This window comes from Hyperolius riggenbachi, chromosome 3 (assembly GCF_040937935.1).
Source record: "Hyperolius riggenbachi isolate aHypRig1 chromosome 3, aHypRig1.pri, whole genome shotgun sequence".
Taxonomy (NCBI): domain Eukaryota; kingdom Metazoa; phylum Chordata; class Amphibia; order Anura; family Hyperoliidae; genus Hyperolius; species Hyperolius riggenbachi.
This window is the reverse complement of record NC_090648.1, coordinates 350,211,506-350,238,831: the sequence shown is the minus strand read 5'-3', so window position 1 is coordinate 350,238,831 and position 27,326 is coordinate 350,211,506. Positions and strand designations below refer to the sequence as shown.

General features: G+C 46.0%; 1 protein-coding gene across 5 annotated transcripts in view; it reads left to right on the top strand.

Annotated features, from left to right (window-relative positions):
- The window catches only part of UIMC1 (ubiquitin interaction motif containing 1), a 209,430-nt gene that overhangs the window by 21,148 nt on the left and 160,956 nt on the right, over positions 1–27,326 (top strand). For all 5 annotated transcript variants that reach the window (XM_068277053.1, XM_068277054.1, XM_068277058.1 and 2 more), the window contains exons 3-5: positions 9,125–9,203; positions 12,753–12,856; positions 25,961–27,238. In XM_068277053.1, the coding sequence (XP_068133154.1) occupies positions 9,125–9,203; positions 12,753–12,856; positions 25,961–27,238 (1,461 nt within the window). The remainder of the gene's footprint in view (positions 1–9,124; positions 9,204–12,752; positions 12,857–25,960; positions 27,239–27,326) is intronic.

The window sequence follows — 27,326 nt, the reverse complement described above, 5'->3', positions numbered from 1 at the left end:
GTGATGCTGCTTGTAAGAACAGCAGAGACTCAGATTTGAGTATCATCATTAAGGTGTACTGTTGGCTGTTAGGTTGTGGTCTTGCCCCCTTTACTATTAAGTGCCAGACATTAGGCTAGATTGTAGCTTCATATGTGTTAAACTGAAATATTGGAGCCGTAGGTCTCAAAAAAAATCTGTTGGATAGCACTATACTGAGCCAACACGTTTTTTGTTTGTTTCTAAAGCATCTGGAAAAAAACTCCCAACAGATCTACACCCTATTAATGCACAGACTAACCAAAAACTCCAGAAATAATTCCAATTATCTGTCCAGCCATCTGTGTCAGTGGAGACCAGAGATTAACTTTCACTTGACAATTGTTTATGGATGTCTGGTATGCTGCTGACAATCACTTTTTTGTATGGAGTGATTTGTGTCACTTTTTTTTTTTTTTTTAAGTGGTATCAACTGAGCAGCAGGCTCTCACCTGGCAACTCCCTCCTCCCAGTGCTTTAAAGGGATACTGTAGGGGGGTCGGGGGAAAATGAGTTGAAGTTACCCGGGGCTTCTAATGGCCCCCCACAGACATCCTGTGCCCGCGCAGCCACTCACCGATGTTCCGGCCCCGCCTCCAGTTCACTTATGGAATTTCTGACTATAAAGTCTGAAAACCACTGCGCCTGCATTGCCGTGTCCTCGCTCCCGCTGATGGCACCAGGAGCATACTGCGCAGACCAAAGACCATACTGGGCTTGTGCAATACTCTCCTGGTGACATCAGCGGGAGCGAGGATGCAGCTGCGCAGGCGCAGTGGTTTTCAGACTTTAAAGTCGGAAATTCCAGAAGTGAACCGGAGGCGGGGGCCGGAGCATCGGTGAGTGGCTCCGTGGGTACTGGATGACTGCGGGGGACCATTAGAAGCCCTGGGTAAGTTCAACTCATTTTCCCCCGACCCCCCCACACAGTATCCCTTTAACCACTTCAGGACCACAGTCTTTTCGCCCCTTAAGGACCAGAGCCTTTTTCTCCATTCAGACCACTGCAGCTTTCACGGTTTATTGCTCGGTCATACAACCTACCACCTAAATGAATTTTACCTCCTTTTCTTGTCACTAATACAGCTTTCTTTTGATGCTATTTGATTGCTGCTGCGAGTTTTACTTTTTATTATATTCATCAAAAAAGACATGAATTTTGTCAAAAAAATTACTTTTTTAACTTTCTGTGCTGACATCTTTCAAATAAAGTAAAATTTCCTATACATTTGAGCGCGAAAGTTATTCTGCTACATGTCTTTGATAAAAAAAAAAACATTCAGTGTATATTTATTGGATTGGGTAAAAGTTATAGCGTTTACAAACTATGGTGCCAAAAGTGAATTTTCCCATTTTCAAGCATCTCTGACTTTTCTGCGCACCTGTCATGTTTCATGAGGGGCTAAAATTCCAGGATAGTACAAATCCCCCCCAAATGACCCCATTTTGGAAAGAAGACATCCCAAAGTATTCAGTGAGAGGCATGGTGAGTTCATAGAAGATTTTATTTTTTGTCACAAGTTAGCGGAAAATGACAGTTTGTGACAAAAAAAAAAAAAAAAAAGTTTCCATTTCTTCTAACTTGCGACAAAAAAAAATGAAATCTGCCACAGACTCACTATGCTCCTCTCTGAATACCTTGAAGTGTCTACTTTCCAGAATGGGGTCATTTGTGGGGTGTGTTTACTGTCCTGGCATTTGGGGGGTGCCTAATTGTAAGCACCCCTGTAAAGCCTAAAGATGCTCATTGGACTTTGGGCCCCTTAGCGCAGTTAGGCCGCAAAAAAGTGCCACACATGTGGTATTGCCGTACTCAGGAAAAGTAGTATAATGTGTTTTGGGGTGTATTTTTACACATACACATGCTGGGTGGGAGAAATATCTCCGTAAATGACAATTTTTTTATTTTTTTTACACACAATTGTCTATTTATAGAGATATTTCTCCCACTCAGCATGGGTATGTGGAAAAATACACCCCAAAACACATTATACTACTTCTCCTGAGTACGGCGATACCACATGTGTGGCACTTTTTTGCACCCTAACTGCGCTAAGGGGCCCAAAGTCCAATGAGTACCTTTAGGATTTCACAGGTCATTTTGAGAAATTTCGTTTCAAGACTACTCCTCACGGTTTAGGGCCCCTAAAATGCCAGGACAGTATAGGAACCCCACAAATTACCCCATTTTAGAAAGAAGACACCCCAAGGTATTCCGTTAGATGTATGGTGAGTTCATAGAAGATTTTTTTTTTTTGTCACAAGTTAGCGGAAATTGATTTTAATTGTTTTTTTTCACAAAGTGTCATTTTCCGCTAACGTGACAAAAAATAAAATCTTCTATGAACTCGCCATTCTCCTAACGGAATACCTTGGGGTGTCTTCTTTCTAAAATGGAGTCATTTGTGGGGTTCCTATACTGCCCTGGTATTTTAGGGGCCCTAAACCGTGAGGAGTAGTCTTGAAACCAAATGTGGCAAAATGACCTGTGAAATCCTAAAGGTACTCATTGGACTTTGGGCCCCTTAGCGCACTTAGGGTGCAAAAAAGTGCCACACATGTGGTACCGCCGTACTCAGGAGAAGTAGTATAATGTGTTTTGGGGTGTATTTTTACACATACCCATGCTGGGTGGGAGAAATATCTCTGTAAATGACAATTATTTGATTTTTTTTACACACAATTGTCCATTTACAGAGAGATTTCTCCCACCCAGCATGGGTATGTATAAAAATACACCCCAAAACACATTATACTACTTCTTCTGAGTACGGCGATACCACATGTGTGACACTTTTTTGCAACCTAGGTGCGCTAAGGGGCCTAACGTCCTATTCACAGGTCATTTTGAGGCATTTGGATTCTAGACTACTCCTCACGGTTTAGGGCCCCTAAAATGCCAGGGCAGTATAGGAACCCCACAAGTGACCCCATTTTAGAAAGAAGACACCCCAAGGTATTCTGTTAGGAGTATGGTGAGTTCATAGAAGATTTTTTTTTTGTCACAAGTTAGCGGAAAATGACACTTTGTGAAAAAAAAAACAATACATATCAATTTCCGCTAACTTGTGACAAAAAATAAAATCTTCTATGAACTCATCATACACCTAAAAGAATACCTTGGGGTGTCTTCTTTCTAAAATGGGGTCACTTGTGGGGTTCCTATACTGCCCTGGCATTTTAGGGGCCCTAAACCGTGAGGAGTAGTCTTGAACCCAAATGTCTCAAAATGACCTGTGAAATCCTAAAGGTACTCATTGGACTTTGGGCCCCTTAGCACAGTTAGGCTGCAAAAAAGTGTCACACATGTGGTATCGCCGTACTCAGAAGAAGTAGTATAATGTGTTTTGTGGTGTATTTTTACATATAACCATGCTGGGTGGGAGAAATATCTCTGTAAATGACACATTTTTTTATTTGTTTTACACACAATTGTCCATTTACAGAGAGATTTCTCCCACCCAGCATGGGTATGTGTAAAAATACACCACAAAACACATTATACTACTTCTCCTGAGTATGGCGATACCACATGTGTGACACTTTTTTGCAGCCTAGGTGCGCTAAGGGGCCCAACGTCCTATTCACAGGTCATTTTGAGGCATTTGTTTTCTAGACTACTCCTCACGGTTTAGGGCCCCTAAAATGCCAGGGCAGTATAGGAACCCCACAAGTGACCCCATTTTAGAAAGAAGACACCCCAAGGTATTCCGTTAGGGGTATGGTGAGTTCATAGAAGATTTTATTTTTTCTCACAAGTTAGTGAAAAATGACACTTTGTGAAAAAAACAATAACAATCCAATTTCCGCTAACTTTTGACAAAAAATAAAATATTCTATGAACCCATCATACACCTAACAGAATACCTTGGGGTGTCTTCTTTCTAAAATGGGGTCACTTGTGGGGTTCCTATACTGCCCTGGCATTTTACGGGCCCAAAACTGTGAGTAGTCTGGAAACCAAATTTCTCAAAATGACTGTTCAGGGGTATAAGCATCTGCAAATTTTGATGACAGGTGGTCTATGAGGGGGCAAATTTTGTGGAATCGGTCATAAGCAGGGTGGCCTCTTAGATGACAGGATGTATTGGGCCTGATCTGATGGATAGGAGTGCTAGGGGGGTGACAGGAGGTGATTGATGGGTGTCTCAGGGGGCGGTTAGAGGGGAAAATAGATGCAATCAATGCACTGGGGAGGTGATCGGAAGGGGGTCTGAGGGGGATCTGAGGGTTTGGCCGAGTGATCAGGAGCCCACACGGGGCAAATTAGGGCCTGATCTGATGGGTAGGTGTGCTAGGTGGTGACAGGAGGTGATTGATGGGTGTCTCAAGGTGTGATTAGAGGGGGGAAATAGATGCAAGCAATGCACTGGCGAGGTGATCAGGGCTGGGGTCTGAGGGCGTTCTGAGGTGTGGGCGGGTGATTGGGTGCCCGCAAGGGGCAGATTAGGGTCTAATCTGATGGGTAACAGTGACAGGTGGTGATAGGGGGTGATTGATGGGTAATTAGTGGGTGTTTAGAGGAGAGAATAGATGTAAACAATGGATTTGGGAGGTGATCTGATGTCGGATCTGCGGGCGATCTATTGGTGTGGGTGGGTGATCAGATTGCCCGCAAGGGGCAGGTTAGGGGCTGATTGATGGGTGGCAGTGACAGGGGGTGATTGATGGGTGGCAGTGACAGGGGGTGATTGATGGGTGATTGACAGGTGATCAGTGGGTTATTACCCGGAATAACAGATGTAAATATTGCACGGGCAAATTGATAAGGGGGGGGGGGTCTGAGGGCAATCTGAGCGTGTGGGCGGGTGATTGGGTGCCCGCAAGGGGCAGATTAGGGTCTAATCTGATGGGTAACAGTGACAGGTGGTGATAGGGGGTGATTGATGGGTAATTAGTGGGTGTTTAGAGGAGAGAATAGATGTAAACAATGGATTTGGGAGGTGATCTGATGTCGGATCTGCGGGCGATCTATTGGTGTGGGTGGGTGATCAGATTGCCCGCAAGGGGCAGGTTAGGGGCTGATTGATGGGTGGCAGTGACTGGGGGTGATTGATGGGTGGCAGTGACAGGGGGTGATTGATGGGTGATTGACAGGTGATCAGTGGGTTATTACCCGGAATAACAGATGTAAATATTGCACGGGCGAATTGATAAGGGGGGGGGTCTGAGGGCAATCTGAGCGTGTGGGCAGGTGATTGGGTGCCCGCAAGGGGCAGATTAGGGTCTAATCTGATGGGTAACAGTGACAGGTGGTGATAGGGGGTGATTGATGGGTAATTAGTGGGTGTTTAGAGGAGAGAATAGATGTAAACAATGGATTTGGGAGGTGATCTGATGTCGGATCTGCGGGCGATCTATTGGTGTGGGGGGGTGATCAGATTGCCCGCAAGGGGCAGGTTAGGGGCTGATTGATGGGTGGCAGTGACAGGGGGTGATTGATGGGTGGCAGTGACAGGGGGTGATTGATGGGTGATTGACAGGTGATCAGTGGGTTATTACCCGGAATAACAGATGTAAATATTGCACGGGCGAATTGATAAGGGGGGGGTCTGAGGGCAATCTGAGCGTGTGGGCAGGTGATTGGGTGCCCGCAAGGGGCAGATTAGGGTCTAATCTGATGGGTAACAGTGACAGGTGGTGATAGGGGGTGATTGATGGGTAATTAGTGGGTGTTTAGAGGAGAGAATAGATGTAAACAATGGATTTGGGAGGTGATCTGATGTCGGATCTGCGGGCGATCTATTGGTGTGGGGGGGTGATCAGATTGCCCGCAAGGGGCAGATCAGGGGCTGATTGATGGGTGGCAGTGACAGGGGGTGATTGACGGGTGATTGACAGGTGATTGACAGGTGATCAGGGGGGATAGATGCATACAGTACACGGGGGGGGGGGGGTCTGGGGGGGGGTCTGGGGAGAATCTGAGGGGTGGGGGGGTGATCAGGAGGGAGTAGGGGGCAGATTAGGGACTTAAAAAAAAAAATAGCGTTGACAGATAGTGACAGGGAGTGATTGATGGGTGATTAGGAGGGTGACTGGGTGCAAACAGTGGTCTGGGGGGTGGGCAGGGGGGGGTCTGAGGGGTGCTGTGGGCGATCAGGGGGCAGGGGGGGGGGAAATCAGTGTGTTTGGTGCAGACTAGGGTGGCTGCAGCCTGCCCTGGTGGTCCCTCGGACACTGGGACCACCAGGGCAGGAGGCAGCCAGTATAATAGGCTTTGTATACATTACAAAGCCTATTATACACTGTTGCAGCGGCGATCCGGATGCCAGTAACCCGCCGGCGCTTCCGAACGGCCGGCGGGTTACGGCGAACGGGGGGCGGAGCCAGTCCCCGGCGGCTGATCGCGTCACGAATGACGCGATCGCCGCATAGCCACTCCCGCAGCCGCCCCCGCCGATGGGCGTATTGCGGTCGTTTGGGCCCGGACTTTGCCGCCGCCCATCGGCTGGGGGCGGTCGTTAAGTGGTTAACATCATTTGCTGGGCGGGCGGCAGACTCCACCCGCATGTATGTCAATCAAACTATGTAACATGGCCAGCAGACTCTGCCCACACTCCTGCATGTTTCTCATTAATAAATACCTCATTGAAAGCAATTCTTGGCTTTAATTTTCATCACTGCATTTTAGATTAACCACCCTGGCGTTCTGATTAAATCGCCAGGGTGGCTGCGGGAGGGTTTTTTTTAAATAAAAAAACTATTTCATGCAGCCAACTGAAAGTTGGCTGCATGAAAGCCCACTAGAGGGCGCTCCGGAGGCGTTCTTCCGGTCGCCTCCGGCGGCCAGAAGTAACACGGAAGGCCGCAATAAGCGGCCTTCCGTGTTTCGCTTACCTCGTCGCCATGGCGACGAGCGGAGTGACGTCAGCCGACGTCCTGACGTCAGCCGCCTCCGATCCAGCCCTTAGCGCTGGCCGGAACTGTTTGTTCCGGCTACGCTGGGCTCGGGCGGCTGGGGGGACCCTCTTTCGCCGCTGCACGCGGCGGATCGCCGCGCTGCAGCGGCGATCAGGCAGCACACGCGGCTGGCAAAGTGCCGGCTGCGTGTGCTGCTTTTTATTTGGTGAAAATCGGCCCAGCAGGGCCTGAGCGGCAGCCTCTGGCGGTGTTGGACGAGCTGAGCTCGTCCAGACCGCTCAGCTGGTTAATAGCTATTTGTTTTGATACATTCACATAATGCAGTGACATTTACAAACATCAATTTGATAGTATGATATCATTTTTTGTCAGCGCATGTTTGTAAATGGTACTGTGTACATTGTGAATTTAGTGCTTAGGCTTGATTTGAAGAAAATCGTGAATCGAATCGAAATCGCAATTTCTGACAGAAATCGTGCGATTCAATCTTTTCCTAAAATCATTCAGGCCTATCTACAAGACTAAGGCTAGGTTCACAATAGGACGTTGCATTTGTAAACTTACAATGCAACAACAAAAAAAGTGGTAACACAGATTAACTCTGCATTACCGTCCCATAAATTAGGTACAGTAAAGCAAACAGTCAATGAAAAGTATGCTTTCCTGTACCTGGTAACGTGTGCGTTTAGAGGTAATGCACTGCAGCAGTGGGTTACCATAATACTGCACATTACAATGCATTTCTAATGTCGCACTGTGAACGTTGCATAGACTTTTAATTGCATTGCGGTAAGCTCTGCGTTATGAGACTTTATAACACAGCACCGCAACGGCCTACTGTGAACCTAGCTTTAATCATTGATTTGAGTAGTAATATAATTATTGTAAGGCCTGACAGGTTATGTCCCCAATCAGTCTCTATGCCCCAATCTATTGCCACGGCTCTGAGCCCGACCCACAGTCTTCACCTACAGACAAGCCCCATGTGAACAGGGCACGTTATTTGTCTCCTGACTACGGTTTCCCCCAGGTCTTAACGTGCAAGGCGTACAGACTGAAGTAGAGAGGACAATAACCCACCAGAACCCCACTGAGGCAAGTATAACACAGTTCAATAGTTCATACGTATCATACAGGGCTATTACCTTGATTCAGGAGGCCCTCAGCGTTGATTGCCAGTAATGACAGATGTATCAAGAACAGGTAGTGAATGATCAAGGCAATATATGAGAGAGTTCATGCAAGGTCCACATGCAAGATCATTCAAGCAACCGGCAAGGATTAGTTCAAGTATATGGAAGAGTATCCAGTTAACAGGCAGAGGTCGGTCCAGGAGGCAGACAAGAGTGTCCGGTAAGCAAGCAGAGGTCAGTCCAGTCGGCAGGCAAGAGTATCCAGTAACGGGCAAAAGTCGGTCCAGGCAGCAGGTAATAGTATCCAGGAATCAAAGCAAGGGTTAATAACAGCAGACAAGAATGGTCAAATACAAGCCAAGGTCGAGATCCAGTAATTCAACAATGTGAGTGTGCACCCAGCAACTAGCCACAGCTATGCTTATCACGGGCGATGACTGGGAGCACTGCAGGCTTAAATACAACTTTCATCCAATCAGTGGCCCGCCACAATCCGCACATCCAATCACACAGCGGTAACTACCTAGGTATCGGCTGTAATGTCAGCTGACATAGCGTTGTCAGCTGACTGACTGTTGTTTACATCTGCGGAGGGCGTACTGAGAACGTGCCTTCCGCCTATCAGGATGTGCGGCCTGCGTTCCAGCAGCAGCATCATCAGTGGGGAACAAGCTCTGAGACCCGGAAGCAACAGATTCCGCCCGGGTCTCGGCGGAATCATTCTCATTGACAGGCAGGTTCCTTAGTATTATACATTTCTTATACTAACTGCCTCCACACAGGTAGCTGCTTACAGGGTACAAAGCAAAACGCAGTTTTCAAGTATACAGCTGTTAAATAATACCTAAGATTCTTTGAATGAGATAGGGCTGTAATGGCTTGTGTGGTGAAATAACGCTTTCATCACTTCATGTTTAAGTACAGTGTCATCTGCACCACGTTTGACTTAACCTGTTCTAATAGTATGTATACTGTGTGGTTACCATGGAAATATAGTGACATATTTAAATATTTGAAGCATGCTATTTTTGATACCTGACAAAGGGTCAAGAAAATAATGGCCTTTTTCGTTCACAGGCTTTTATAACTATAAAATATTTTTTTTTGTCAAGGAACTTCAAGAAGAGCATTTTTCACGATCGAAGAGACCTAACCATCGCAAAACATTGGCTACCAAACGGAAAATTGCACGTAAGTGTTTTTGCACACAATGGAAAAGAACACTATTAGAAATATTATACGTTTTTTTTTTCTTTATTTTTTTTAGGCTAAAGCAAAATTGAAGAGTAATTTTACATTAAAGTTAAATTCATGGTGGGCCAAAGACTTACTACAGAAACTCTACTGCTTATTGTTTGCAGGGTCTTTGCTGCACAAAGCAACTGTGCACATATTTCTGCTTTAGAGCACAAGCACTTCCTTTAACTTGGCATGAACAAATGCATGCCCAGTTCAAATGATCCTGTGCACAGCCCTGGGCACTTCCTGCAGAGAGGATTTAAAGGAATACTGTAGGGAGGTTGGGGGAAAATGAGTTGAACTTACCTGGGGCTTCTAATGGTACCCCGCAGACGTCCTGTGCCCGCGCAGCCACTCGCCGATGCTCTGGCCTCGCCTCCGGTTCACTTCTGGAATTTCAGACGTTAAAGTCTGAAAACCACTCTGCCTGCATGGCCGTGTCCTCGCTGACGTGAAACAGGAGTGTACTGCGTAGGCCAAGTATGGTCTGGGCCTGTGCAGTACGCTCCTGGTGACATCTGCGGGAGCGAGGACACGGCAACACAGGCGTAGTGGTTTTCAGACTTTAAAGTCTGAAATTCCAGAAGTAAACTGGATGCAGGGCTGGAGCATCAGTGAGTGGCTGCGCGGGCATAGGATGTCTGCGGGGCACCATTAGAAGCCCCGGTAAGTTCAACTCATTTCCCCCCGCCCCCCCCCCCCCCCCCCCCCCTACAGTGTTCCTTTTAGATGCCTGGCCAGTGAAATGTGAAAAAGGGCCATAGTAGGGAACGGAAGGGACCCTGAAGACCATGAGCAGCAGGAAGAGTTTCTGCAGTAAGTACTTTTACACAGTATGTATGTTGTTTACATATTTTTATACATTTCAGGTAACCTTTAAATCCTAATCAGGTCAGTATAAAATGTTATGTATAAATATTTTATCAGTAAGCAGATGGTACTGCATACTCATACTCCCTGTAGCACTTTGTAATCTATGATACTTTATTAAAAGGTATTTGCCCAAGGTGGACTTGGAGGGCATCTGCTTATGATGCCACAGACTCGCCAACCCCACTGTCCACCCAGCCAGAGACTTGCATCACTCCTACTTCCCAGAGACTTACACCACTTCTAGTGTCCACACACTTAGGGAATATAGAGCCATCGACACTGTAGGCTGTACACCTGCTAGCACTTCTAACAATCCTAGACAATAAACGCCTACCAACACTCCCTGTGCTCCCTTACATTTCTAAAACCTACATAGATGCCAACCAACCACACAAAACACACCCCTACATTCTTTAACCCTTCCTATTTTGGCTCCAACCAATGTATATTAGGTGTTGCAATTCCAATATGGCTATTAACACTGAAGCAGTTGTCCTGAACACCTATGCACACTATTCTCTGTGAACAAACCTCACACAATGAGTTGAGACATACCCCAATTAAGAAAAAAACACTGACAAGCTGGTCAGCAACAACCTTGTTTAACAGTGTACCAATTATATCACCTTCACTATGCACACTTCATCAAAATGATGCAGCAGGCCAGATTTCTCGCTGACACTTTGGGGCTGCCGTACACATGGTAGATGTACATACTGGAGCAACTATTGCATTCAAGAACATAATGGTTGACTTTCCCCCAAAAACTGGCCGAAGACTATGGTAGAATTATTACATAGTGAGTCTCTCTGAGGAACAGCTAATGAAGTGAATTATTCACTTTACAAAGCGGTGTGGAAAATGTCAGACCTCTATAAATGTTTCATGATAATTAAATGCATCCTCATGGGTGACTGTTTTAAACAATGTTACACATTAGAAGGGGATGACATGTGACTATCCTAGAAGTGTCTCAAATGTCCTGTGATCTCATGATTTAACCTGTTCCAGATGCAGGTAATAATAATCTGCGTCTTGGAGCCTCTTTTTCCTGCCAGAGCATAGATTTCAATGTTCTGCTGCCGTGTGCTCCTGTTACTGTTGCGGCAGTGCCGCTGCACTCTGCCTACTTAGCTGTCTAATGACAGCTGAGCTCCATGCGCAGGTCAGAAGCCAATTTCATTGGCTCCTGTCTCTGTGATCACTTCGAGTGAATAGCACTGGCTCTCGTTTCTTAAGGGGCAAGACCATTTCAGTTAGGAAAGGGTTAAATAGTGTCTCTCCTGTGGAGTGATTAGACCATGGTACATTTGTCATAGCAGTAATGGAAATGGTATGTATGTATTATAGCGTATGGGGTCGGTTAAGGTCTTTATTGAATTAACTATCTTTAAAGGACAACTTTAGCGAAGGGGACATTTATTTCTTATGAAAAAGTACCAGTTGCCCGGCAGCCATGCAGATCTATTTGGCTGCAGTAAGGTCTGAATCACAAACCTGAACCGAGCATGACGATAATCTTGTCATTTCTGACAATAATGTTATAAACACCTGATATGCTGCATGCTTTTTCAGGGTCTACTGATAAAAGTATTAGAGGCAGATGATCAACAGGATAGCCAGGCAACTGGTATTGTTTAAAAGGAAATTCTTACGGCAGCGTCCATGTCCCTCCCACTACAGTTGTCCTTTAAGGGCTCATTCAAACTAGTCAGTGAGTTAAAATGCCTGAATAAAAAACACGTGAATGGGTTTGTGAGTTGCTGTGCATTTCCATGAGTTTTGAATCCCAATGAGTTAAAGTCACTATTGTAGTGTGAATGATAAAATGAGTCTATGGACTTTCATGTTCCTTTGTAAAATGCACACAATGTGCAGTGAGTCAAAACTCACTGCAACTCACATAGTGTGAATGAGCCCTAAAGAATCCTAAGTGTTTTTCTGTTACTACGTACGTACTGTAGTTGATCTTTTGGTTCACCAGTTGTGATAGGTTGGGTGATGGTTTTTGCACAAGCATGTGCCTGCAGCCATAATCTTACCTTCCTGGCAGTGCTACAGGAATCTTTCATCTCCCTCTTTGGCAATCCTGCCTATGGCTTGCTTTGTACATTTTTAAAATGTATAAAAATGTTTGAGTGTGTCACTTTAGCAATGAAAATCCTCTTGATATTTAAGCACACCTGAAGTGAGAGGCACATTGAGGCTGACCTATTTATTTCCTTTTGAACAATATGGGCTGCCTGGCAGTTCTTGTCATTGTTCTGGCTGCAGTAGTGTCTGAATCACATACACCAAGCATGTGGCTAATCCAATCAGACTTCATTCAGAAAACCTCATCTGAATGCTAGTATTTGTGGCAGAAGATCAGCAGGACAGCCAGGCAATCCGCATTGCTTAAAATGAAATCTATATGTCAGCCTCCATATCCCGCTCACTTCCTGTGTGGTTTAAAAGACAGTTATTAAAAGTTTTTCATACTGTTATCCATCCATGGGATATATTCATGGGTTTTTCTGTGGTCCAGACAGAGTGATCTATCACTGTTTTTGTTTAAATTCACTTTTATTTTTTTTTAGCTTTTTCTCGAATATACTTATGGGAACTGGTGTTGTCTTTTCATTGTAGGCATGACGGAGGAGGAGCAGCTGGCTCTTGCTGTAAAAATGAGTCAGCAAGAACAAGCGAATCAGAATGACGACCTGGAAACGGCAATTGAAGAGAGTCTGCATGTAAATATACTTGTTACTCTTACATAGCTGCCAAAGTCATATAATTTTTCTGCAAGAATAATCTATTTTTACTGGTACATTACAATATATTCAAAGCAAGTAATACTGCTGATTAAACTTGAAGAAGAAATATAGTAGAATGCAGAAATTATTCAGTATACCCACTTTTACGGTTTCAGCATCAGAACTACTTCCTATAGGTATATATTGGTATGTAGCCCCGCCCTTCCACTGAGGCTTTTCCTAGGCTGTTTATTAATCGTAATCTTAAAGGGGCACTATGGCTAAATTCTTTGTTTTTTGTGGCTGTGATATTTATAGCTGTATGTGGAGAATAGTTAGGAACATGCAATGTGGCAGATAATTTTTGTTTTTTTTCTTTTTACACTTACACCATCCTTGTGTAGGTTTAGAGTCGCGTCGGCAGATTTACCTTACTGACGCGACTCAGGCTAATCCATTATAGTGCAGGAGGCATCTTTCCCTGCTGTTGTGCTGCCATTGTTGGTCTCCCCTCTCAGAAACGCTGGTAGCATATTCCATCTTTCAACTGCAGAATCGTGCAGTTACATAGCTCTCCCCATCAGCCGTAAAGTGTATCAATGTGCCGCCGTGCAGTGCGAGTGGCACACAACCTCCATCTGCGGTGGTAAGCAACCGCCGTGTGGAGAGGGACGCAGCCTCACTGATGATACTGCCCGGCAAGGAGGACCCCTGTAGCGAAGCTGGCAATGAAACGGACACCTATTGTTGTCCGTTTCTATGGTTACCAGCCTTCGCTGTTTAAAGTACGCAGTGTAGTGGCGGCATGAGAGAGCAGATGCGCTGTGTTTGCTCTCTCATGCCGCTGCTACACTGCGCACTTTAAACAGCGAAGGCTGGTAACCATAGAAATGGGACAACAATAGGTGTCCGTTTCATTGCCAGCTTCGCTACAGGGGTCCTCCTTGCCGGGCAGCATCATCAGTGAGACTGCGTCCCTCTCCACATGGCAATTGCTTCCCACCCCAGATGGAGGTTGCGTGCCACTCGCACTGCACGGCGGCACATTGATACACTTTATGGCTGATGGGGAGAGCTATGTAACTGCACGATTCTGCAGTTGAAAGATGGAATATGCTACCAGCGATTCCGAGAGGGGAGACCAACAACGGCAGCACAACAGCAGGGAAAGATGCCTCCTGCACCATAATGGATTAGCCTGAGTCGCATCATTAAGTTAAATCTGCCGACGCGACTCTAAACCTACCCAAGGATGGTGTTAGTGTAAAAAGAAAAAAAATAATCTGCCACATTGCATGTTCCTAACTATTCTCCACATACGGCTATAAATATCATAGCCACATAAAACAAAGAATTTAGCCATAGTGCCCCTTTAACAACCCTTCCCCCAAGAGAATTCTGGGAGACCAGCTTGTTTTTGTACTAGAGTCTAGAACTCTCAGTAAATGAACATTCCACAGAGATCACTTGTCAGTACTAAAGATGTCGCCACCTGTGATAAATTTCAGAAAGTAAATCCAGGAAGAGAATTTGCAAACACTGACTAAATCAGGGGTAGGGAACCTATGGCTCGAGAGCCAAATGTGGCTCTTTGGATGGCTACATCTGGCTCACGTAGAAATCAGTAGGGGTTGATTCACTAAGCTACACTGCTTAGTGTGACAGCGCAAATAAAATGTTCAAAGTAGGCACGCTACTGCTGTAGCATGCACTAACTTACTCACGCTACCCCAAAACAAACGGCTGCTCCAATTGTCTCACCCTGGACCTTGTCAGGTCCAGTGACTTTGTAGGACAAGATCCCACTGTACTTTGATTGGCCCACTAGGCTGCCTGTCAAGTGACAGGCAGGCTGTTGGGCCAATCAAAGTGAGGGTATCTCGTCCTACAAAGTGAATAAACCCCCCAAATCAGCTAATTGTACAAGGAGCTGTTAGTTGGTATTTCTCCTGTCTGGCTCGGGGAATTTGCTGATGTTGCAGAAACCCAAGAGAAGTTGAAGACGTGTCTGACACTTCTGTTTCCTGGCAGATAAACTGTATGCACATCACTATGGCAACAGGGACGTGAACCCTACTGTCCCAGTTTGAAACAACATTTTGTATGGCTCTCACGGAATTACATTTTAAAATATGTGGCGTTTATGGCTCTCTCAGCCAAAAAGGTTCCTGACCCCTGGACTAAATGATTTATAAATGAATATTGTAAATAAGGAATTATATTTATTATGTTATTTTGGTTACAGTTACTCTTTAAATTGTTGCTTCACATTGCATCCTATTTGCAAATGGTATGCAATGCAATGCAACTCGACGCAATGCATCTGTGTGAATCAAGCAGAAGATGTGACAATAGGATGAATGAATGTTTTGTGAAAATATAAAAACGTGCATCACCATCCACAATGTGCTGACCAGGTTATGGGTGAAACTTCTTCATATACACTCACCTAAAGGATTATTAGGAACACAATTTACGAATACTTTCACCTTCAGAACTGCCTTCATTCTATGTGGCATTGATTCAACAAAGTGCTGAAAGCATTCTTTAGAAATGTTGGCCCATATTGATAGGATAGCATCTTGCAGTTGATGGAGATTTGTGCATCCAAAGCACGAAGCTCCCGTTACATCACATGCCAAAGATGCTCTATTGGGTTGAGATCTGGTGACTGTGGGGGCCATTTTAGTACAGTGAACTCATTGGCATGTTCAAGAAACCAATTTGAAATGATTCGAGCTTTGTGACATGGTGCATTAACCTGCTGGAAGTAGCCATTAGAGGATGGGTACATGGTGGTCATGAAGGGATGGACATGGTCAGAAACAATGCTCAGGTAGCCTGTGGCATTTAAGATGCCCAATTGGCACTAAGGGGCCTAAAGTGTGGTAAGAAAACATCCCCACACCATTACACCACCACCAGCCTGCACAGTGGTAACAAGGCATGTTGGATCCATGTTGTTGTTCTGTTTACACCAAATTCTGACTCTATCGAGACTCCTCATACCAGGCAACATTTTTCCAGTCTTCAACTGTCTAATTTTGGTGAGGTCATGCAAATTGTAGCCTCTTTTTCCTACTTGTAGTGGAGATGAGTGGTACCCAGTGGGGTCTTCTGGTGTTGTAGCCCATCCGCCTCAAGGTTGTGCGTATTGTGGCTTCACAAATGTTTTGCTGTATACCTCGGTTGTAACAAGTGGCTATTTCAGTCAACGTTGCTCTTCTATCAGCTTGGATCAGTGGGCCCATTCTCCTCTGACCTCTAGCATCAACAAGGCATTTTCGCCCACAGGACTGCGCATACTGGATGTTTTTCCCTTTTCACACCATTCTTTGTAAACCCTAGAAATGGTTGTGCGTGAAAATCCCAGTAACTTAGCAGATTGTGAAATACTCAGACCGGCCCGTCTGGCACCAACAACCATGCCCCACTCAAAATTGCTAAACCTCCCTGGCGTTCAATTTCTCCACGATTTCTGTGCAAAAAGTGATAACATTTTATTTTGAAAACTTTTTTTTTTCCTGTAACTTGCCAAAATATGTCAAGCAAGGGTCTAGTATACAATGCAGGCGAGTATTGATGTGTATGCATGTTTACTGTTCAAAGCATGTTTTTATGGACGGATATATCTGTCCATACCGCTAGGGAGGTTCTTTCCCATTCTGACATTCCGTTTGGAGTTCAGGAGATTGGCCTCAATTCACTAAGATCATGCTAGAGATAATAAGGCAAGAGAAAATTTACCTCCACACGTGAGAGAGTTATCTTACCTCTTCATTCCTTAAGTTACCTCTCCTGTAGTGAATTTACCTCCTCTGTAGTGAATTTACCTCCTCTGTAGTGAATTTACCTCCTCTGTAGTGAATTTACCTCCTCTGTAGTGAATTTACCTCCTCTGTAGTGAATTTACCTCCTCTGTAGTGAATTTACCTCCTCTGTAGTGAATTTACCTCCTCTGTAGTGAATTTACCTCCTCTGTAGTGAATTTACCTCCTCTGTAGTGAATTTACCTCCTCTGTAGTGAATTTACCTCCTCTGTAGTGAATTTACCTCCTCTGTAGTTAATTTACCTCCTCTGTAGTTATTTTCACATGCAGCTAATTAACAGCCTGTCTTTAACTCTGGAGTTATTTTAAGGATTGGAGAGTTAATTTAAAGACAGAAGAGTTAACTTTAGACTTGCCTGAGGTAAAATGTTTCCTGAATACTACATGCCTTATCACCATGGTAACAACTCTAGAAGAGTTATTAAAGACAGGAGATAAGTTTAGTGAATTGAGGCCATTGTCTTGACCAGGAGCACACCCCTAAATGCATTGAAGCAACTGCCATGTGATTGGTTGATTAGATAATTGCATTAATGAGAAATTGAACAGGTGTTCCTAATAATCCTTTAGGTGAGTGTAAATGCACAGGTCCAAAGTAATTGCCAGCACTGCCATTTAAAAGAAAATTCTTTTTTAATATGCTTACAATCCCAGTGAAAATTTCAGTGTTGAGACAACAGTAAAAGTTCGGCTAACACTAGAAAAGTAGGAAGCATCAAAGGATTTTTGAGACTTTATTGTTAAAGCATCTTTGTCACTGATTCAGAGTGATGAAACAGTTATGCTGCCACTTTATCACATATATAATTACTGCACTATACAACATAGTAAATTGTCTATCTAGGAATGACCCTATAAGAGAACTAAATATTTAAAAAAATAGAAAATAAAATAGATGTTTCTGGCCATGCTGGCTGCCACCATGTTGCTACATCGAATGATGTTTTGTATTTGTATTTAAATGTACTTGTAAATATGCACTAGAACTTTTGAGGGACAACTTTTGCCACTAGCACCCCAAACAAAGCCTCCTTTGGAGGGGAAAGATGTAGGACACTTTGAAGGTTGTTGAATGTACCAGCAAGATGGCGCTGATCAGTTGCCACGGCACATAGCTCCACACTTTCTTTTGTTATTTTGGTATCCTAGTTTACTGTAGCTTACTGTATTTTGTTTTCTTGATTAGTTAGATTACAATGTTGCAAGTCCCAGCGAACCCCCAGGTGAAAAGAGAGGGTCCGCACATGTCAATGAAGATTTGCTTTATTGTTGGACATATCCAAAACATCCCGGGCAAACATCAGGTAGCTGACATGTTTCGTACTAACTGTCCTTAATCATAGCTCAGCGAACCCCGCACCTCCGACTCAAGCGGTACCCGCACAGACTGCACGAATCCCGCTGCCGGCCGCAAGACCCATCTCCTGGATTCCACTGCTCGCTGCCAGACACATCTCTGGCCACCCACGTGGAAGAGCAGACCACGGAACACGCACAGGTCAGACGAGCTCTGACAGACTACGGGGGCATCCTTTCTCCTGGAGCCTCCAACCTCCTGCTCCCGGAACTCCGCATGTGCTGAGGCCGACTGAAGCTCTAGGGGAACCGCCTGCTGATCCCCGCCAGGACTGCCACCTCCGCAAATGACAGCCTCAGATAGCACCACCAGGGACCATCCTGTGGCCATGTCAGGCCCCTACTGCGGAAGCCGGCTGATATAACCTCAGTTGGCAGCCACCCTCTGTTCGCCGCTGAGCTAGACTGCTCTGGCCTGCTATGCCCACCACGTGGACCTGCAGCAGCGGAGAGGCTCCTGCACGCACGCTGCAGCCGTCCCCCAGGGCTGCCTCTCCTGCAAGCCGGTCAACAGAGATCAAACGCCCTTTAACTCCTGGTGCCCCAACAGAGCCCTGATTCTGCAGCTGCGGCAGGACAAGAAGCACCCAGACCCACATGGCACCCGACCATCTGACTGCCACTCATCAGGGGTAAGACCTCGCCCTCTACTCTGCCTGTCTGCGGACTGTCTGCTTATCTGCTGACCCACAGCGGTCATGCTTCCCTGCCCTCCAACCCTGCCAATCCCTGGGCCTATCCTGCCTATGCCTTTCCTGCAGGCACTCCTGCTGACCCACAGCGCTACTGCACTTGTGCCCTCCAACTCTGCCACTCCCTGGCCTAGCCCTGCCAATCCCTGGGCCAAGCTTGCCTCACGACCTCTGGGAGTGCTATGCTAGACTTTGGGGGTGCTGCGACTGTCTTTGAGGTGCTGTTTGACTGTGGGGTGCTGCGACGAAGGATCATTGGGTGACTAGCCGGTGTGCACTCCTGCTGAGCAAGCTGGAAGCACTAGAATGCCATGCTCCTCCACCCTCCGCTGGCGTCCCACCACCCCTCGTGCCGGCAGCCATGGCCTGCCAATGCCACTCCCCGCCACACGCACCACCTATACCAGGGAATAGCTTCTAGAGAACCACGTGGCCCTCCCATCCACTGAAGCCAGGTTCCTTTCCACTCTAGTCTGGGACCACACACAGCAAGTCCTGGACCCAGCCCTAAAACTCTGGTCAGGTCGGCGGCAGAGAGGATGTCGTGCCGGAGCCCGTGTGAGGCTGTGGAAGAAGGGCCTACGTTCAGGCATCCCCTCAGTCCTCCTGGCAAATGTCCAATCCCTCCCTAACAAAATGAACAAACTGCGCTTCCTCTGTGACAGGAGAGACCTCGTCAGTAACCCTCTGCTTCACAGAAAAATTCTCCTAGGCTTCAGCATCGTACAAGCAGACCGGGATCCTGTCCTCGGGGGAAAAAAAGAGGTGGTGACATTTGCTTCTACATCAGCTCTTCGCGGTGCCCCACCTCGACAATACTCGATAGGAAGTGCTCTCCGGACCTGGAACTACTACTAATCAACTGCAGGCCGTCATACTCACCACAGGAGTTTTCCTCTTACTTCCTTGCCGGAGTGTACATCCCTCCCGATGCCAATGTCAAATCTGCCCTACTGGTCCTAAGCGAGACCATCTCGCAGTGGGAGACATCCCTCCCGGACTCACTGTTTGTCGTTGCGGGCGATTTTAACAAGGCCATCCTGCGCCAGGAGATGCCATGCTATCATCAGCACGTAGTCTGCCCCACCAGGGGCCCGAACACCCTTGACCACTGCTACACGGCACTGAAGGATGCATACAAAACGGATCCATGGCCAGCCCTGGGCTCTTCTGATCACTGTCTCATCCACCTTATCCCGACCTACAGGAGGCACCTAGAATCAGCCAAACCGATCGTTAAGTCTGTCAAGGTGTGGTCAGAGGAGGCCAAACTGAAACGTCAAGCCTGTTTTGAATGCACAGACTGGGAGTCCCTGAAAGGGTCAAACCTGGATGAATGGGCAGATCACGTCGCCTCATACATTAGTTTCTGCGAGGACTCTTGTGTACCAACGAAATCCTTCAAGGTGTACCCGAACAGCAAGCCGTGGTTCACCAACAAGCTACGGCAGCTGCGGAGGCTGCACACAAGTCCGGCAAACTGGAGAACTTCATAAGGGCAAGAAACGACCTTAATTGGGAGCTGAGAGCTGCCAAAAAAAAAGTATGCTGAGAGAATGAAACACAACCTGTGTGCTAAGAAACGCGGAAAAGCCGCCGCATGGACGCAGGATAAGGCGGCTGTTTCTGCGGCTGGCATAGCGGAACGCGGAGACGCGGCGGTTTGTACGCATAGGCCTGCTTCTCACAGTAAGGCGGAATGCGGAGAAAACGCCGCACGCTCAGACAGCGTGGCGGCGGATTCCGCATCCCATACAGCAACAACATTACAACACATGACTGGTGTGGCTGGGACTGATAGTCCACACTGGTTTAGGAGGATGCGTGCGCAGCCAGAGGAGGGTCAGCTGACCAGGCCGGTCAGCTGACAATTGCAGCAGTTTTCATTGGTCCAGCACTTAAGGGAGGCGCTGGAGAGCACTGGTGTATATATACTGGATGCTGGTCATTTCTCTGGCGTCTGGCGTTGCGATCACTACGTGGTAGCACTCAGACCTTGTCAGTATCTGTGTTCTAGCATAGTTTCCCAAGGTGTTGACGATCACGGACCTCACACCTTAGCGTTAGGATTATTGAACTGTATTATTTGTTATGACCTTCTGCCTGCCTGTCTATCCTCCTGAACTCTGATTCTGTACCTTGCTATTTCTGATACTCCGTTGCCAAACCCTGCCTGTTCATTGGATTCCGTATCTGTCTCCCGAATCTGTACCTTATCTGCCTGTGTGTTAACGACCTGGCTTGCCCGACCTCGAGAACTGGCCTTACTGTTAGAGGCAGTTCCCAGACCTGTTAGTGACACCCTCTCACTGGTGTCACTCACGCTCTGTCCTTCCTACTCTCAGCCTAGCTCCTCCCCCGGGAGAGTCTAGGCCTCCGGAAGGAACATACTACTGTGCAGTACTCAAATATTGCTGTTGCACTCTACACTCACTTGTTATCTCAGGTGTCCAGAGGTTAGTAGATATATCTGATTATCGGTGATACTGCAGATCATCAATAATCGGGTATATTCTGTATTCTCGGTGATACTGCAGTTCACCGGTAATCAGACCCTCTCTGTGTTACACCGATCGTTACACTGTGCTCAAACAACTCACGGGCTGTATGGAAGGGGCTGAAGGCCGCCACAACCCCAGCATGTTACTCCCAGCCCGATACTAGCAGAAGAACTCAGCAGATTCGACTGCAGGTTCGAGAACGAGGAAGCACCGGAGGAGAACCTGGAACCAACTTCCCCTCCTCTGGGCCCTGAAAACAGCATCCTGAGCCTGCCCTCTCCCTCAGTGGTGTGTAAGGCCGAGGTCCTGCGCCTCTTATCAACACTAAATGCTAGGAAAGCCTCCGGCCCCGACGGAGTATTACCATCCTGCCTGAAAACCTGCTGTCTGCAACTTGCTCCTATCCTCTTCGCCATATTCACCAAGTCCCTAAAGGAAGACAAGGTCCCCGCATGCTTCAAGAGGTCTACCATCGTACCTGTCCCTAAGAAACAAGGGGTCTCTGAACTTAACAAATTAAAGCCCGTGGCCCTGACGTCCATCATCATGCAAACCATGGAGCGTGTGGTCCTAGCCTACCTTAAGCTCTCCACTTTGCCCCTCCTAGACCCCAACCAGTTTGCCTACAGGGCAAACAAGTCCACCGATGATGCGATCAATATCTGCCTGGAGCTCTTCAATGACCACCTTGACAGGCCAGACACGTACGCTAGGATACTGCTCCTAGACTTCAGCTCGGCCTTTAATACCATCTGCCCACGCATTCTCCAACGGGACCTAGCTGCACTTGGAGTCCACCCAAGTCTACAACTTTGGATCATGGACTTTCTCACCAACAGGTCCCAAGTCGTCAAACTGGGCGATATCCACTCTCAATCAGCGACCGCAAACACTGGTGCTCCTCAAGGCTGTGTCCTGTCTCCACTGCTGTTCTCCCTCTACACGAACAATTGCAGATCAGAGGCAGACTCTGTTAAGGTCATCTAGTTCGCCGACGACACCACTATCATTGGCCTTGTCACCAAGGATGATATCCAGGAGTACCGTCAGCAGGTGGAGAAAATTTGCAACTGGAGCAAGGTGAACAGACTGGTGCTGAACACTGCAAAAACCGTTGAGCTAATCATTGACTTCAGGAAGTCTTCCTCCACCCCACCTCCAATTTATATTGATGGCACTGAGGTAGCCAGAGTGCCCTGCGCCTGGCTTCTGGGTACTACTATCTCCAGTGATCTCAGCTGGAAGCCCAACATCACTGCCACCCAACGGAAAGCCCAGCAGAGATTCTTCTTCACCAGCTGAGAAAGTTCGGCATGATTCAAGGAATTCTAACCAGCTTCTATGCCACCACCATTGAGTCGATCCTCTGCTCTTCCATCTTGGTCTGGTATGCTGGCGCCACCGCCCGTGACAAGGACAAACTACAGAGAGTCATCAGGTCAGCGGAGAGGATCATTGGGTGCCCCCTCCCCTCACTTGCCCTACTACATAACAAAAGGCTGCAATCCAGGGCACTGAGGATTGCCAATGATCCCTCACACCCAGGCCACCGCTACTTCAACCTGCTGCCATTGGGCCGGAGACTACAGGCCATCTCCACAAAGACCACGAGACACAAACTCTCTTTCTTCCCCTTGGCGGTCAGCCTCCTAAATTCCCTCTACATACTACCATCAACGCAAGCCCCATTGAGCGGCAGGGCTGGCCATGCTACGGCTGATCAGCAAACCAAATCAACCAGCCTACAAGACTGTCAGTCATCTCAGTGCCACAGTGGGAACTGTGATGTATATTGCAATGTAATGTTAACTTGATGCCTCTGCTGTTCGCTGCTATTTATCTATATATCTATCTAGGTTTTCTTCCTGAGCTATATATATTGTGCCAAAAACAATTCCGGGCATGACCCAGTCATGCTTTCAAAATAAAATGATTCTGATTCTGATTTGTATGGGCTGAGAGTGAGCAAAAGCAGGGATTCTGAGCTCTCTGTACTTATTAGGGCAGACTAGGCTCACTCCCCAGTCTCTATAATGTAGCCTTGGGCATCACAACAACCTCAATATTTTAATATTTTTAAGAATGTCAAATTTAAAGTTTTAACATGTTTTGTTCTTCTATAGGGACATTCCTAGCCAGACAGTTTACGGTGTTGTATAATTTAATTCAGAAAGTGTTTTTACATAGTTACATAGTTATTTTGGTTGAAAAAAGACATACGTCCATCGAGTTCAACCAGTACTCCTCCCTTTTCCTCCTTCTTCCTCCTCTTTTGATAAAGATTGTTTTTCTTCTCTTTGGAAAAGTGGACCTGTATAATCTAAGCCTGGGTTAATACTAAAGTATAGGAAGAAATGTGTAAACATGTAAACTATAAGTTATGCACGAAGTGCTGTACCTGTGCTGAGGCATTCCCTGCAGCTGCCACACTCAAACAGAAGAGTTTCTACAAGAATCACAGCAATTATTGCATTTAAATAACCTTGTTTAACATAGGAGTTGACTCTGAGATAGCTGTGTCATCAGCAGAACATTAAAGTGGGCGTAAACTCCCAAAATTAACCATTTCTGCCGCCCGGACGTGAAGCTCACGTCCAGCCTGCTGCTCTGCTGCGGTGCTGCGCTCGATCCCGTGCCCCCGTGCTGTCCCCCGGTAGCCCTGGGATCAGTGAACGGGAACATGGTTCCAGATCACTGATCCGTGTCCCCAGCAGAAAAACCAAAGTGCTCTTACTAGAGGCTTCAGTCTTTCTGCATGTACAATTTTCCGCGTCCCCCTTGTGCTTCAGCTTAGCTGTAGGTGGTCATCTTGTGGCCAAATTGTAAAACTACATCTACATATTTTTTACATTACAATTTACACATATAATAACATTAAACATTAACTGTTTATTTCCCACAACAAAGTATTACCCAAATAAAAAATGTTAAAGCGGTATCGTCACCATAAAAATCAAATTTCAACAGCAACTGGTCTGAGTGTATTAAGTGATAAAGATGCTAATCCTGCATTTAAAACTTTCAAAACTTTTTCTGCTGTTATGATTTGGAGTTATCACATACTTAACCTTCCTGGCGGTAAGCCCGAGCTGAGCTCGGGCTATGCCGCCGGAAGGCACCGCTCAGGCCCCGCTGGGCCGATTTGCATAATTTTTTTTTTCCTGCACGCAGCTAGCACTTTGCTAGCTGCGTGCAGTGCCCGATCGCCGCCGCTACCCGCCGATCCGTCGCGCCGCAGCCGCCCCCCCCCCCCCCAGACCCCGTGCGCTGCCTGGCCAATCAGTGCCAGGCAGCTCTATGGGATGGATCGGAATCCCCTATGACGTCACGACGTCGTTAACGTCATCCCACCCCGTCGCCATGGCGACGGGGGAAGCCCTCCAGGAGATCCCGTTCTTTGAACGGGATCTCCTGATCGCCGATCGCCGGCGGCGATCGGAGGGGCTGGGGGGATGCCGCTGAGCAGCGGCTATCATGTAGCGAGACTTTGTCTCGCTACATGAAAAAAAAAAAAAAAAGATTTGCTGCCCCCTGGCGATTTTTTAGCAAACCGCCAGGAGGGTTAAGAAACACTGGCACTTTAGTAGTCCTGCCAAAGAATTGCATGCTGGGGGTTCTTTTTATCTATAATCTATTCCTCCTCTTCCCTTTATTTCCCTGCCAGCTTCTTAGCTGAAACCTAATCCCCTACTCACTTGTGTTTTACAAGCAAGGCTGAGGTGACTCAGCGATTAGAGGAGACCAGAAAAAAAGTAAAGGGCAGAAATGACATCATGAGTTAGCCTTAACTGTGGGCAAAAGACATGGCCCCCACCAGGAACAGAATTCTCGTCATTTACTATATAACATTCACTGAAATCAAAACGTGGACAGTATAATACATGTGTTAAGTAGATCAAGTATTTATCTACTTACGTATATATGTGTTTTTTTTTCCCTGGCATAGGCTGATTCTACTGCTTTAATGGAAAAAAAAAATTACAATTAACAGTTACCTAAGGGTCTGAACTTTTTAAATATGCATTTGAAGGGGGTATACTACAACATTTTTAAAATTATAAGCTTGTAAATAGTGATGGACGCAAAATGGAAAAAATGCACCTTTATTTCCAAATAAAATATTGGCGCCATACATTGTGATAGGGACAAAATTTAAATGGTGTCATAACCGAGACAAACGGACAAATAAAATACATAGGTTTTAATTATGGTAGCGTGGATTATTTTAAAGCTATAATGGCCGAAAACTGAGAAATATTTTTTTTTCTTATTAATCCTGTTAAAATGCATTTATAAAAAAATAATTCTTAGCAAAATGTACCACCCAAAGAAAGCCTAATTAGTGGCGGAAAAAACAAGATATAGATCAATAAATTGTGATTAGTGATAAAGTTATTAGCGAATAAATGGGAGGTGAAAATTGCTCTGATGCATAAGGTGAAAAATCCCCGCAGGCTGAAATGGTTAAATTCTAAGTGCATAACCTTAGATACATTAAGGGAGAGCGTACATGCGCACAGGGACAGGCTGGCCAGCACCTGACTTTATACTCATGGGCTGGTGGCAGCAGCCGGGGCCAGTTTCATATGCACCACCCTATACACTACCAGTGTCTTGAGATAGATGTAGGAAGTGAAACCATACAGCAAAGGCAATAAGATGTTCAAGCATCTGTAATGGAAGGATTTGTACTGATATATGGAAATTGTACTCTCGTTTTAGAGCTGCAACAGGCCTGTTGATTCTACTGCTGTCATTGTTCATGATTTAACAGCCGAGTTGTCTTCTGATGAAGAGGAGGTTGTTTTTAAGGAACAAGAACAACAACATTTCTCCCAGCAATCTCAAAGCTCTAATCAAGGCTCACCACAAAACCCCAAGGTGCTTTTAACACGTTTAAGCCAAGATGTTTTGCAAAGTTCCAGTGTTGCTGTGTCTCCAAACTATCGGGACTCTTCTCCTAGAACGGAGAGTCACAAAGTTGGAAAACAAAACTCTGTTGCTTGCATGAGTCTAGATCTAACAGCCGAGTTGTCTCCTGGCAAAGAGGACATTTCTTTAAAAGAACAAAGTGAAGAGCAGCATTTTTCTCAAAAGACTCCAAGCTCTTCACAAGTCCCTAAGGTACTTTTGACACGTCTGAGCCAAGACATTGTGGAAAGCTCCAGTATTATTTTGTCTCCAAATTTCCGGGACCCTTTTCCAAGTTGCAAATCACCATCTTTATCCCAAAGTAACAGCCATGACTTTGCCACTACCTCACCACTTAAAACGCCTTTAAGTCCGGTTTTTCCAGTACGGTCCCCATTTGCACATGGATTGCTCCCATGCAGGTTATTTCCAGACAAGAGCATAAGTGATGTAAAGTTATCAGGTGAAGTAGGTGATCATTGCTCAGGATATTCACAAAGATCACAAGTAGAGAATGAACTGTCAATAGAAGAAAGTTCATCTCACAGTAAAGGGCTATGCGGTAAAAAGCCAAACGCTAGGAATGCCATAGTGGACAATAAGGATGTGGTTCCTGAATCCAGTTCTGAAGGTTCTGCTTGTGCGAGTGCAACAGAACAGCACAATGACAATAGTGTTCACTACTACTGGGGCATTCCTTTCTGTCCAAAGGGTCTTGATCCCAGTACATATACTAAAGTAATCATGTGCCAACTAGAGGTGTATGAGAAAAGTTTGAAAAAGGTCCAGAGACAGCTCTTGCACAAAGCTAAGTATGGGCAACCAATTCAACTATGCGCTTCTTCTGCAAGCTCTATAAAAGATAGCCAGGAAAAGTACAGCCAAGGAGATATAGAAGAAATCATAGAGAATGGTGACCAACAAAATCTACAACAGAGCCCAAGACAACATGCAGAGGAGACTGATAGTTCAGACACACAGCCTCTATCAGGAAAGAGGTCAGAGGTCCCCAATAGTCTATCACAGCGTTCCCAGGAGGATGTCCATTCTTGTCCATCTGAGGAGGAAAATGCAAATCATCTCTCAGGTGTAAGTAGTATAATGATCTTTAATGAGTTCTAACTATATGTTCCTGTTTACTTGTGTACTGCCTTATAGAGGGCACTGATTGCTCTGA